General features: G+C 48.2%; 1 protein-coding gene across 7 annotated transcripts in view; it reads left to right on the forward strand.

Annotated features, from left to right (window-relative positions):
- Positions 1-11566, forward strand: part of PLCH2 (phospholipase C eta 2) — a 74340-nt gene extending 62774 nt beyond the window's left edge. For 4 of the 7 annotated variants that reach the window (XM_054175954.1, XM_054175956.1, XM_054175955.1 and 1 more), the window contains exons 21-22: positions 3621-3960; positions 8709-11566. In XM_054175954.1, coding sequence (XP_054031929.1) covers positions 3621-3960; positions 8709-10447 — 2079 coding nt within the window. In that variant the 3' untranslated portion in view covers positions 10448-11566. Of the gene's footprint in view, positions 1-3620; positions 4675-7149; positions 7180-8708 lie in introns of all 7 variants that reach the window. The other 3 variants (XM_054175959.1, XM_054175957.1, XM_054175958.1) reach the window with 3 other exon arrangements.
- Positions 11567-14254: the final 2688 nt, after the last annotated feature.

The following is a 14254-nucleotide window of genomic DNA, read 5'->3' on the forward strand; positions in this document are numbered from 1 at the left end:
AAGGAGATAGCTTCTTTCCTCGCAGTGCACTGGATTTAGTTCCTTCTGCAGTGTCATTTTCAGTGAAATTCAGGTAGCCAAGGATCTTAGAGTGCCCTGAGCATCTCAAAAGCCGTTTGTGGCCACCCGCAGCGACAGGCTGAGCTTTAGCAGCAAGCTGCAGTATCAGCAGGGCGACAGCAGGAGGAGGCATTGAACAGGCTGGGATTGTGAGTTCCTCTAATTGGAATTAACACCAATTCTTAGGGAGGAAAACAGCCTTTTAAACGGCTCCATTTTAACCCAGGGTTGTGTAGGGTGAAGTAGAGCTAAATCCCAGGAGAGCTTTGGTTTGTGTTTCTGGGAAAAAGGAAAGAATATCACTTTGGACCTTTCAGCTCAGTTGCTGCTTTTGCTCATTGGCTGGCTAATGCAAAACCTTTTGGCAGGTATATAGTTTGACAGGACTAGAGTCCTGTCTGAAGCTCCCTGTGATAACATGAAGAATCTGTTTGAATTTAGTTTTATGGGCCAAAAGGCTTGGGAAGATTTAGTTGAGGCAGAGGTGGCTGGTGTTGGTCTGAGCAGGACAGAGCAGCCAAGCTGAGTTTCATTTTGGCCTGGCACAGGTTAAAGGCTAGCACCCAGGATGTGCTAAAAAGGTCCTGTTTTGGTTTGGTTTTTTTCCTGCATGTGGCTATTCCACCTGCTGAGTAGTTTGATATTCCTAAATCAGAGTCTGAGATTACTTTCACCTTCCTGTGTGCTTAACTGGAATCTCTTTTAGATTGCACTATTTCCTGGAGATGCTTTTCTCTATCTCTGCTGTAGTCTATTAATGTATTGAAGAATTTCTTGTGGTTTTCTCGATGTGCTATCTCTGAGCCCCTCCCTCACTGTTATTCTGCCTTTACTCTGTCTGTTTGTGATTTCAGTGGGCTTCTCTATGTCAAAAAAGTCTACTTTTAGCAGCAGAGCGTTTTTAGACGCCTTGAAGGTACCCCCTCCCGTCTCTGGGAGGTGTAGTGACCACCACCACACACCTGCATGTCTCTGACCAGTTGCTCCATTGGCATCAATGTCTCCTTACTGGCATTTTGAGCTCTTCAACTCATGAAACATTTGACTTGGTCAGTTCTGTTGGGTCATTGATCGGCCAGAGACCCCCTCCATGTATGAAGCAGATCCAGGATAAAAATCCATCTATACTCTCCCTTTCTCTCTTCTTTGGGTCTCCATCTCTGCTGTCTTTTCTCTAATGTACTGTAATTCACTTCTTCCACATGGAAAAGAACATTACCAGTGAATTGTGTGCTAAATTGTGGGAAAGCCTCTGGGGAAGTGCTGATTTTCAACTCTGCTGTAAAGAGCAAAATAGCCCTGCAAGGCCGGGCTGGCAGCTGACCGCACGTGTTCTGGATCTCCCTCAAAATGGCTCTCTTTCCCCTCCTTTTTTTTCTTTAGTGTTGGGTTTTGGGTTTCTTTCTTTCTTTTTAACTTTTTTTTTTTTTTTTCCTCCTAAGTTAACCAAATCTATCTTTGGACCCTTGAATCACTCCATGGATTCAAGCAGTAATGGCAAGCTTGACAAAAATGCACCAAACCAGCTGGAATGACACCTGGGGCCCTGCACTGCGTCTCACCCATTCCATCAGTGCTTTGCTTTCCTTTCCTTTCTGTTGGGTGTTCTTTGTCTGTGTGTGTGTGTGACAATTTCTTCTGGGTTTTGCAAATATTTATATTGTCTGATTTTTACAGCAGTAAATTCATGTACTTGCCAACTTGTCTCTGTTGGAGCAGAATGTTTTTTTTCCCCCCCCTTTACTCCTGTAACGAATGCCTGTTCTCATTTTGAAGCTTTCTAGTGAATCCCCAATGATCCAAGCAGACTGTTCAGTAGTCTGCCTCTCACAGAAGCTTTATTAATATGTAAATTACTTTTTCTTTGCCTTGGATGGGGAAAATAAATCCCTATCCTGTTTATCTTATCCTGTATATAGTCTTAAAGGCCATTTTAGGCCTCTTTAATTATCTCCTCCTCACACTGTATCTAGGCATGTGGTAAGTGGACTTCAGTCAGCTATGAAAATGACTTTCTGAATGCTTTCCTGGGCTTTGTGTCAGATAAACAAACCTTGATCCCCTGTGCCAGGTTGAGCAGGACACAGCCAGAAATGCAGCCTTTAACCCAGACTTACTGTACAGAGAAGCTGATATCTGCTCATTAAGTCCTATAAAGCAAAATTTGAGATGCATGAGCATGCCCTTGGATATTTGGAGGTGATGGACAGAGCATTGTAATTAAAATGAGACATTTCTGTGCCATTGTTTGGCACTGCAGAAATGTGACCTCAGATGACATCACAGGGTAGAAATTGAAGTGACAGCAAGTGCCAACAAGCATGGATGCTGATCACATTTTATCATGGGCTCCTTACAAGGCATTATGTACTCTCTTTTTATTCATGCTTTATGCTACAGCTGCTAAAGAGAGGCTCATCTAGCTGGGGAATAAAGGGAACAAAGAAGGAGAAGTAGATTAGGAGGGAAATGCCGCTTTCCCTGCTTTATGTGTGTGGGGCTCTATGCACAGAGCAACCCCAACGTGCTCCTTCTCAGGCATCAGCCCTGTTGCTTTAAAAGTTGGCAAGTACACCTGGAATGTTCACAGGAATGCTGGAACTCTGTTTCACTGCAATGTACATCAGCTGTATGATGGTGGGAGATTTATGATGGTGAATATATATATATCTATGTTTGATGCTTACCTAAGTACTGAAGTGTATGAAGTGCTGTATTATTACCCTGACTAACTTCACTTGTTTATAGTGTTCCTTCAGTGATGAAAGCATACATGAGTGTCTTTGGATAAGTGTTGTATGGTAGGAAATGATCCCAATGATTTATCTGCATTTCCAAGTAGCATAAACTCTTAAAAGAAAAGGCTTCAGCTTGCAACAAATCTGCAAGTCTCCACTTCTCCTTGGATCCCTGCAGTGAACTGATTTCCTCCAGGCTCTGCAGCATACCATTAAACTGGTGGGGCAGAAGTGTTTTAGCTGTGCACAGCGTGTTGGAAACGTGGCCCCGACCTCACAGAGCTCTGTGTCTGGAAGCACACAACCACCCCCCAAAGGTGCACTGCTAAAAAGGCAGCACTCTGACTGCAGTCTTAAAGAGCCTGAAAGGTGTGGTGCTGCGAAGAGCCCCAGCTTTGTGGCTTTCAGCACACCCTTGAGAAGCTTCTCAGCTTCCAGAACTGCATCCTTGGAGACTGAAGGATTTCCTTCTTTTGCTTTCAACAACTTCTTGTCAATATCTCAGGTTTGTTATGGGTAGCTATATGCTAGTAAGAAAGTGATGACCAATTAGGGAGATAAGGCTGGTTGAAATTTTTGCCTAATAACATAGTTGAAAGGGGGAAAAAACCCCAAAGAAAGGAACTTTTGCAGAGCTGCTGTTACTGATGCTTTTCACCTTTCATCTCTGTCCTGTTTGTGGTTTAGTTCTCATGCCATTGACAGGAACAAGGCAGGAGACTGTGCATGTGTGAGCTGATCGTTGGTAGTCAGTGCCTGTGCCCAGAGGCAGAGTTGCATTTGCTATTAAGGACTCTTTTTGTTTCTGTGTTAATTTTCCAGGCCAAACAAGCTCTAGGTCTAAAAGGCCTGTTTCTCAGAAATCCAAAGCAGGCCTCTCTGGACAGTCATGCTGCTGGGCAGCTCCACCGCAAACATTCCTTTAGCAGCCACATCTTGAGGAGGACAGCCAGCGCTCCCACCAAGAGCCAGAAGAAGACCAAGAAAGGCTTTCCTGAAATTGCTTTTGACTCAAAAGACAACAGCTCTGAAGGGGCCGGGGAAGAGTGTGAAGTGGAAGCTGCCTCACAGCCTCGCTTTGAGCAAGAGCCAGAAAGTGCCCCCCTGTCACCAGCTCCCCGAGATGGTGCCAGCGGGGAGGTGCATGGCAAGGGGTTGAAAGGTAAGGCCCATAGCTCTCATAAGGCCAAAAGCTGTGCTGCAGGGGGTGCTGCTCTCAGTGAGCCCTTGCAGAGGTCTAACAGGGTCCGGCTTCAGGAGCAGCAGAGCGAGAAGCAAAGCGTCTTTGCACGCTGTGCCATCAACAGCTCTGGTAGGATTGGAGTGGCCACCAACTGCATGAAGTGCATGATTGGCTCCAAAGAAAGCCCAGATCTAGAATGCAGTTGGAGTGAGCGTCCTACCAGGCCCATTGCTAAAGATCTCCTGCACCACGAGCAGTATAGCAGTATAACTGGAGAAGAGAGGTTAGAGCTAAACACCTGGGCTGTGAAGGGGCAGCCCAGGAGGAGATCAGACCTGCAGCCTTGCAGCAGCCCTGGAACTGCCGATGACCTCTCAAGGAGCGCTCAGCCTTTTGTGACCCCAGGGAAGAAAAATGTTGAACCTAAATGTCCCGGAATAAAGGCTCATTCCCGGCAGCGGTGGCAGTGCCAATCAGGTGGCAAGTATGGAAGCACTGTCAACTTGGTTGCAGCCAGCAATGGCTCTGTATCCTCCAACTCCAGCAGCCTAGAAAGCCTCGGAAGCCCCGAGCTCCCCAAGCGCTGCTCTGAACCTTCTCGGAGGCAAGCAGGCACCCTGCAGAGGGAAATGAACGCCTTGTTCCTTCAGAAACTGGAGGAAATTCGAAGTAAATCCCCTATATTCTTTACTGGTAAGACCAGATTCTCTTCACCCTTCTCCACCTTAGATCACACCATTGTCTCAGCTTCTGCACAGCATCTCTGTGTTGTTTTGCTACCCAGAGCTGCTCCTCTTTATTTTTGGCAATGACATTACAAAATAATCAATGTCTCTCTAGATATTTTTCTTTCTTTTTTTTTTTTTTGTTTCCCCTAGACCTGTCTGGTTTAGATTAGTCCTCTCCATGCCTAGCTCACCATCTGCAGTAGTGGAACTGTCCATAGTCGTCAATGTTTGGATTGTTTGTCCAAGGGGTTTTCTTTCCTCGGGGTGGTTATTTTTCAGTGCCTGTGGTATGATACTAAGTCAATTTTGAGATCCAAACCAGAGCATGAAGTTGAGATTGACTATGGGAGCCCCACATTACCAACCAATGTTCCCATTGTCAGTGCTTGTGTTTCACTGAGGGATAACCACATCAGAAACCATCTCTGCTAACAGAAAAACCATTTCCTGCCTCAGAGAACTTGCCAAAGTTCAGGAACTGCTGGGTGGAACCCACTGGTCTGAGCTGTTCTGGAGGTCACATTAATGAACGCAGCAGACCAGCCTGGTCCCCAGTGTGCAAACGTCTCTACATGTGCTCAGTGCTATCTATGTGATGTGACTGGGACCTGAGGGCACAGTTGCATAAGGTGAAGCAGCAAGGTGTGTGTGATCTGATGCCACTTGACATCAGCCAGCCTGGGTGGGCTGGCAGCGCCTCCCAGCTGCAGATAAAACGTGTCCAGCCAAAGGCAAGCTGCTTAAGCCACAGCACTTTAGACACACGTGGTCACTGGCACTGTGTGACTGGATCTTTCCTCATGACCTGTGTGTTAGTAAAGAGGGAAGCCAGGAGCTGGGGGAATCCAGGTATATAGTTAATGAGGAAACTGTCTTCTGTTTGATTCCTGACTTGGCAAGGAGGGGAAGGAAAGGAAGGGGCTTTGAACAGGTTTTCAACAGGTTTTCTCTGTTGGATAGAACTGTGAAGAGGAAGTTAAACACAGCTTTTGTCTGTCACTATGAGAGCTTCTCTTCAGGTCCCTCCCTTTCTCCCTCAGCTGTCCAAGGAACTTGGGCATTGATGGTTTACATCTCCAGGAACAGTTAAGGGACTTTGGTGCTTCTTAAGCTGTAATCCTTTTTCAAGTAATAGGTTCTGACTGCCCACCAAGAGAGGGCTTCTTGGGAAGCCTCATCCAGAAATCTAAACCATTCCATGTATTTGATCAGTTGAATCTGGTCCTCTACAACTTTTCTTTCTCTTTTAAACCTTTTTTTTTAACTTCCCTCCCCCAATATCTACTCTGAGCCTTTAGGGAACTACCAGGCCAGGGGCAAGGGGGAAGGGAGAAGTTTGCTGGTTCCCACGACTTGAAATTAATCCAAAGCAGCAGAACTCTTTCTATGCCTAAATTATTGGCATGAGGCTTTTCATAAGCTCTGAGCAGTGTGACACATGAAACCATTTCCCATTAGCAGTGCCAGCTCCCCCACCAGCCCCCCCCCAGTCACTAAACAAATATTGTGATATGCTTGAAATTTGATTAAATCCAGCTGACTTCTCAAGCATGGAATCAGCAAACCTTTAAAATGGTGAAGGAGTCACTTGGCCTGGGTGCTGATGATCCAGTGACAGACACTGTTTGCACAAACAGCACAGCTCTCCTCATCCTCCTGCTATTTGAGTGCCTTGGGCCAAGAAACCAGGGAAACCAGCAACGTTAGCCTAATATGGCTGCATTCCCTACTTAACATTCTGCTGGTGGGAATGCCCCAAGAGATAGGGAGCTGTGGTCTCTACTTGTCCCCTTTATGGCAACAGCATTGCAGTTCCCAATGTTTTGCCTTGAAAGTGTCTCCTTAATCCCTGCTGATGGCTCAGCCTGGGTGGGGAGAAGGAGGGCTCAGCTCTGGACCCCTCTGAGTACTCCCTCAGATACTGCAAGCTCTCCTGGGTTGTGGATGGGGGATTTTTCTTGTGGGCACATCTGTCTCCTTCCCTTTTAACCCCCCACCTAATGTGTCACAGCCCATTGAACTGTCTCCATTATTAAGCTTCTTGGGTTGGAAATTCTGGTGCCGAAAGGAATTTCCTTGGCGTTTTTGGTGCTGCAGATGATTTTATTCCATAGCATTAGCAGAGGGCTTTGGGGAAGAGGAGGTTAGCTTCCATTCCCCACTCCAGTGGAGTGTTTCTCCTGAACAAAAGCAAAATCTGCTTTTTATTCTCCTCTGGCAAAGCAATGCTCTAACTATCCATCTGTTTATGGACTGCATTGAGTGCTCTGGTTGGTCAGAAATTCTTAGGATCCTACAAAACCATGTGAATAGCTCTGCCTGCTCCCCTTCCCTCCCTCAGCACTAATTTATCCTGTTCTCTGCACCTGCCTTCCCTACATTAACTGGATTTTTCCTCTGTTCTGTCCCATTATTCCACATGCACACTCTCTCTCTCTAGTTAAGAACTGAAAGGACAAGCAAGTCAAAGGTAACTGTCTCCTGAGTGTCCCTGATTCAAAGCACCTTGTTGCCTGTAGTCCTGGTTGATGTTTGTTTCCTGCTCTATAATTTAATGAGCTGCTGCTGCACCTGGAGGTTGTTGTCTGGCTCAGTGGTGCTTTGCTAGTTCTGGAGTGCATGTTTGCCTTGTGCCTTGGAGATGCAATGGTCTGTTTGGCATGACTGCTTTTGGCTCTCAGAGCACAGGTTCTCAGAGGCAAGGATTTCTTCAGGGACCTGGTGGCTGTGGTGACTCTTCAGGAGTGGTGTTTGTTTGTTGACAAAGAAATAACAAACTTTTGTGGGAAAACAAAGTCTGCTTAAAGCTTCTGGGTTGTTTGCAAAAGGCTCCTTGACTCCACCCCACTGTATGCACCCAGATCATTTGATTTGTAATCTCCTCCTCTGCCGAGTAACTGGTCTCTGGGACTGGGCCTGTTGTCATGGTTAGTACACCTGGTCTGGTTAGATCTGATACACCAGGACAGACTAGGGCTTATCCTGCTGGAAAGCAGCTCCATGGAGACAGACCTTGGAGTCCCAGTGGACAGCAAGTTCTCCATGGGACAGCAATGTGCCCCTGTGGCCACGAGGGCCAATGGCATCCTGTGGTGCAACATGGAAACTGTGTCCAGCAGGTCTAGGGAAGTTCTCCTGCTCCTCTACTCTGCCCTGCTGAGACCACACCTGGAATACCATGTCCAGTGTTGGGCTCCTCAGTTCAAGAGACACAGAGACCTGCTGGAGAGAGTCCAACAGAGAGCCATGAGGATGATTGGAGGACCTGAACATCTCTGCTGTGAAGAAAGACTGAGAGATCTGGGGCTGTTTAGTCTGGAGAAGAGGAGGCTGAGAACATCAACATCTATAAATATCTGAGGGGTGGGTGTCAGGATGAAGGTGCCAGGCTCTTTCCAGTGGTACCCAGTGACAGGACAAGGAGCAATGGGTACAAGCTGGCATGCAGGACATTCTACCTCAACAGGAGGAGGCACTTTACAGTGAGGGAGCACAGGAACAGACAGCCCTGAGAGGTGGTGGAGGCTCCTTCTCTGGGAGACTATCAAGACCCAGCTGGATGTGTTCCTGTGTGGCCTGCCCTAGGTGATCCTGCTCTGGCAGTGGGGGCTGAACTCCATGGGAAAGGAGCAATTCAAATGGTGCTGAATGGTGGAGGAGGAGAAGTTAGGTTGAGAAGGGGACAGCAAGAAATGGATGGGTAGAGCTGTGGTTTGACTAAGAATCAGGAAGGTAACTTGGTGCCCCTGTGCATGGCCTGAGGGTGTGGTGAAAGCAGCAGGGCTTTGGGCAGCTAAAGCTCGAATGAGCAGAAAGTTTTGCTGCCTGCAGCCAGCTGTTTTTAATCTTAAGTTGGTTTAAAAAATCATGGTTAATGTATGAGACCTGTGCCTTCAGACCAAAATGGCAACACCTGACTAAATCTTCACCTGGGTGCAACTGGCAACAGCTAATTAACTCCTCTCTCTGTTTTTGTTTCTTTTCATGTCTCCCGAGCAGATGTCTGCCATTTCTCAGTACAGAGGTCAGTCACTTCTTTATGCAGCCTAGAAACTATCACTGAGGAGCCTGTAATTGCCAATGACCACCATCATGCCAGCCTTTTCTTCCCTCTACCCGTTGCTCCTTACAGTGATTCTGAAGAAGGGTCTGTGTCTGGACATTCCACCCCATCTCGATCAGAGGCAAGCAGCACATCCAACCAGCCTCTCCCCACCAGAGATCAAAGAACAACTCTGGCTGCAGAAGACCAAGGGCTGACCGTCACAGAAGCAGCTGACACAAGTTTAGCAGTCCAAGAGGCTGAGAGGACAAGCCTGGTGGGATGTCTGAAAGAAGAAAATGGTGAGACACAGGCATGCAGTAGAGCTGGAGATGAGCTCAGACTGGCAGCACATCCTCAGCAAGCCTGGCTGGTAGCGGCAGCAGGCAGGGCTGCTGGCCAGCCTCTGGAAAACTGCCAGAAGCAAAATGACCAACCAGGACAGGTATTAACAGACACAAAAAGCACCACTGAATCCAAAGGGCAAAACCTGGGTGCAGCAGCTGTCGCGCTGCAGCCGACCAACGCGATCGGCAGCACCCAGGCAGCGCTGCCTCCAGACACCTTCCGGAAAGCCCAGGCTGCGCAGGCTCTGCCCGTCCCTGCTCCTCAGAAGAGCTCTTACATCTTAGTGAGAAGGTCCAAGAACGAAGGACTCAAGAAGTCAGACTCCTCAGCCTTAACAAAACCCCCGAGCTGCCTGTCTCCAGCAGCAGAAGTGTACTTCGATGCCACTGTTAACGACCGGCTGTGGAGCAAGCTGGAGGTGAGCAGCCCCCGGGACAGCCTCTCCTCCTCCTCCAGCATGTCCTCCAACGACACAGTCATCGACCTCTCCCTGCCCAACCTGGCTCGCAAAAGCCTCCCGGACCTGGGCGTCCGGCACGACGGCTTCGAGCCCCTTGCCATCAGGAAGGGAATGCGCCCGAGGTCTGCTACGGCGTCCAGCAACGAGATGCCACTGGTGAGCAAGAGCAAATCCAACCCCAACCTGAGGTGTGGCCAGCTGCCAGCCGATGAATTGTGTCCCCGGCCCCTCGCCAGGAGCGCTCAGGACGCCTTCTCGTCCATTCCTAGGAGGCACACCTGGAGCAGGCTGTACATGGAAAGTCTCAGGCAGTCTTCTAACAAATCCAAAGCTCACGACATGGTTGGGAATAACCAGGCAAAATCCAAGAGCCTTGGAGACCTTACCTCTGATGACATTGTGTGCACTTTTGAGAGCAAATACCGTAGCATCAGCAGGAGCTTCGTCACCCGCTCCATGCGGGAGCAGCGCCGCTCCTCGGGCCTGAGGCCCTCGGGCAGATCCCAGGACGAACTGACGGAGCAGCTGAAGAAGCTGACGGCCTTCCAGCAGGAGAATGACATCACCTCCCCCATCAGCCTCGACCCCACGGAATCCGAAGAGGAAGGGGAGAGCCTGGGACTCCTGCGCAGGTCTTCGTCGCGCAGCCAGAGCCGGGTGCGGTACATTGCCAACAGGGCCAAGCAGGCGCAGGAGAGGCAGCGGCTGCAGAGCCTGGGCCAGCTCAGCGGGAGCCCCATCGAGGAGAGGGGCAACCCAGAGGGGGCCTGCAGCGTGGCCAAAGCACTTTGTATGGATGTAGCTTCTCCTGCCACCTTTACACCCCAGCCTAAGAACCAAACTGATTATAATGCTGACACGGAAGTCTTCTTTATGCTGAAACTGTAGTTCTGGGCAGCACTGGGAAAAGGCAATGTTTACATTCCTGGCAAAACAAACCAGAGTCACCTGAGAGGCGCCAGATATCCTCTCCTGGCTCAGTGCTTCCTGGCCTTCCCTCACTCCTAAGGGTACTTTAATAGCATGACTCCAAAAGAGCAGGTGGTGATTGATTTGTCAGCAGGTTGCAGGAGCAGAACCAGCAAGTGGAACTGGAGACTTGGATTTCCACAGTCCTAAAGATCTGACCTTTGCTTCTTTTAATTGCACTTCTCCCTGCCTCAAATTTGGCCTCTTTTGTGTCTGGCCACTTCTTGCATTTGCAGTTTTCTCTGTGCAAATCTCCTGTTCTTTCCTGGTTTCAGTCACTGCTGCTCACAGTAGGTGAACATCTACATAATGTTAACAACAGCCAAGGTAAAGTTTGCTCTTACAACCTGTGGGTCCATGAAAGAGGCTGGATTTAGAATCCTGCTCCCTGTTCTATTATTTGGAAGAGTTTGAGGCTCTGAGGGTGTCTCCTCTGGGACTTGAGTAATCAAGTCTGGTTGAGAGATGTCCCTGGTCATGACAGGGAGGTTGGAGTAGATGATCTCTGAGATCCTTTCCAACCTGAGCCATTCTACGATGGTGAAACATGCAGAGTTGCAGTGTAGTTGTTCCATGAACTGGTAGTGCAGTAGATCAAATCCATCCTCCATCATGGACCTGCTTATTTCAGTGAAAACCAAGAGGGTCTCACTCTCTGCAGCAGAGTTCTCACTCTGTTCCAAAGCATTTTTAAACCCAAGCTTGTTCGTGGAGATGAATACATCTCTGTGCACACCCCTGTGTGTATGCAGAGATGGCTGCACACAGCTGCACCCCCTGAGGCTGAGCTGTGACTGCTCCTTGTCTCAAAAAGGGGAACAAGACAGGAGGGGGAAGGGGAGTGACTGACACCAGCCAGGAAATATCTTCTGCCTTCCATTCAGAAATGGCTCAGAGCATGCTAAGCCTTTCCCTGACCACTGCACCCTCCCTTCCTCCTGGTGTTTTACCAATGCTGCTGTACATAGCACTTTTTGGGATGAATTTTACTACTTCTGTATTGCACTGCCATGCAAAAAATTTCAATGCTATGTTGGAAAAAAACAACAGAGATTAAAAAAAAGAGAGATATTTAATTGTTTTTTTAGATAAAGACCTTTACAAATGAACTCCCAACCCCCCCAGAATCAGAAGTTTTCCTCCCCTTTATTTTTTTTTTTTTTACTTTTTAGGGATGTTGTTTGTGTCCCCCCCAGCCCCCACCCAGCTACAATGTCATTCCTTATAGGTGTACTTTTTAGCAGTGATGGAGAGGAATGTTTACTGAGATGCTTTTTAAACAGAAACAGAGGTTTTATTTTATTTCCTTTCATTTCAGGCTGCATAGAGTCCCTGTTGTCGAGAGGGTATCTTGCTCTTGTTTGTACTCTTTTGTGTATATTGCAAAATCTAAAGGTTTGTTTGTAAACCCCCTCCTTACACTACTAAAATAAAGATATTTAACCTCCCTGCTGGGCAGTTCTTAGCTGTGCCACAAGACCTTTTCTGTGCTGTCTAGAAGCTTGGAGTCTACAAACGTAGTTTTAAAACAAGGCAGACAATTAACCTCCTTGAGAGCAATCTGGAGAAGGTCTTGGGGGTGCCAGTTGGTGACAAACTCCCCAGGAGCCAGCAATGGTCACTGGCAGCCCAGCAGGCAGCTGTGTGCTGAGCTGCATCCAAAGCAGGGAGAGCTGCAGCACAGGGAGGGGATTCTGCCCCTCTGCTCTGCTGAGACCCCACCTGCAGCACTGCCTCCAGCTCTGGTGCTCCCAGCATGAGACCTTAGAGTAACCTGCCAGTACCTGAGGGGGTCCCACAAGGAAACTGGGAAGGGATTTTTTTTACAGGGCTTGCAGTGACAGGAGAAGGGGCAATGGATTGAAGCTTGAGGAGGGCAGAGTTAGACTGGAGATATTCGTTACAGTGAAGGTGGGGAGACCCTGGAACAGGTTGCCCAGGGAGGTTGTGGCTGCCCCCTCCTTGGAGGTGTTCAAAGCCAGGCTGGATGAGGCCTTGAGCTGGTGGGAGGTGTCCTGTAAGGTCCCTTCCAGGCTAAACCATTCTGTGAATCTATGAATGTATTTTTGCTCTTTTTCAGAGTGTAGCCATGTCAGATGCAGCTCAGATTTTCTCAGGTCCAGCAGAGCAGAGGCAAGTATTGGCAGAGCCTGGCATACTGTGGCTGCACATGGGTTGTGTCCCAGCAGTGCCTTTTTCTGGCTGTGTAGTGAAAATTCTAGGGGGCTGTGGGGCTGGAAAGGAGTTCTTGGTTTCTCATTTTAGTAACATTTGGCCACAAGCATTTAAACTGAAATGTCAAAATGTCGCTAATGACCTCATGACATGGAGCTAAGGGCTGGAAAGGGTTAAAGTAGCTTTTGAACTTCTTCAGTATGTTTTGTCTGAAAGTATTCTTCTATTTTTCCATCCTGGCTCAGCTCTTGGTTGCTTGTCTTCATCACTTGGATGAGAGGCCCTTGAGGTTTGTGCAGCAAAGGTCTGGAGCATGCACTGAGGTAGCCCTGCAGTGCCACTGCAGTCTCTGAAGGAAAGCAGGTAAATCAGCAGCACGATGTGTGAGCTGCCAGCATTAGCCTCACACTGGGGCTCAGCACAAAGCAACTGTCATTAGCATTCTCTAGATGAAAAGCCTCTCTCTAATGCTTGAGTTTGGGGCTGCAGAGCTGCAGGGAGTTGCTGCTTATTTTATCTCTGAAGCAAGAAGGTAGATGCAACTTGACAGCTTGAGAAGGTTAAGTTTTTCCAAGACCAAGCCTCACAATCAGATTATTTGTATCTTTAATTAAGCAATCCTTGCTGGGTTAGTGCACCTCATGGGAGGCAGGGTCATGGCACACTTCAAAGCATTTGTCTGTGTTCAGATGGTTTTAAAACAGTGCCTGGGTTTGACTTCCATGTGAGTCTTACCCTCCTGCTTCCAAATGATGAGTAAGTGCCTTTGCAGCTTGCTTTGTCACACCACATAAGCACATTAATGATGTGTCCAGTTGCTTATTCCTGGGAATGGAACTCATTTCATGCTACCTACACAGAAGCTTTGCTCTTCATTCATTCTGTCCTTATCAGAGAAGAGGAGGGAGAATTGCTTGCTCAGATCTCCTCAGCAGGCAGGGTGCTGTCTAAAGTGGTGAGGGGGACAACAAACATGTGGTGAGGGAAGCAAGATGTGGTAAGAGTGGAAGGAGTCTAGTGGTGAATGAGGAGAGAGAGAGAAAGGTGGCCTGGGTTGAGGGTTCTGCCAGTGTGTGAGAACAGTTCCTCTTCTGTTAATAAACTGATCACACTGCAGGCTTTATTGACATCTAAGCAGTGTTTGCCTCTGCAGAAGGCAAGCTGTGTTGATGCTTAATAATTGATTTACTCAGTGGCATGTCCAGAGAGAGCTTAGGGAAGAAGGCTAAGGTGTGCAGGCTGCTGGAGAGTTTTCCCCCTTGGACAGTGCTTAGAGTCAAATGGGGAGGAAATTTTTGTGCCTTACTTAAATGTGGATGAGTTCCAACTCCCCTGCAGCAGGGGTTGTAATAGTTGACTCTGCTGAATTCCTGTGAGGGCTTCTCTTTGTTTCTGCAGGGCCTTGATGTCTGTGTTTAAAGATGACCTGGCCCAGCAGAATCAGCCACTTGGCAGCGTTGTGCTTTAGCTCACTTCTGAAGTGACCCCAGTAAATAGATGGCTGGAGGGGACAGGAATTTCACCTCTGTGCCTGTGTATTACACAGAACTG

The sequence above is a fragment of the Dryobates pubescens genome, chromosome 33, assembly GCF_014839835.1.
Source record: "Dryobates pubescens isolate bDryPub1 chromosome 33, bDryPub1.pri, whole genome shotgun sequence".
Lineage (NCBI taxonomy): Eukaryota > Metazoa > Chordata > Aves > Piciformes > Picidae > Dryobates > Dryobates pubescens.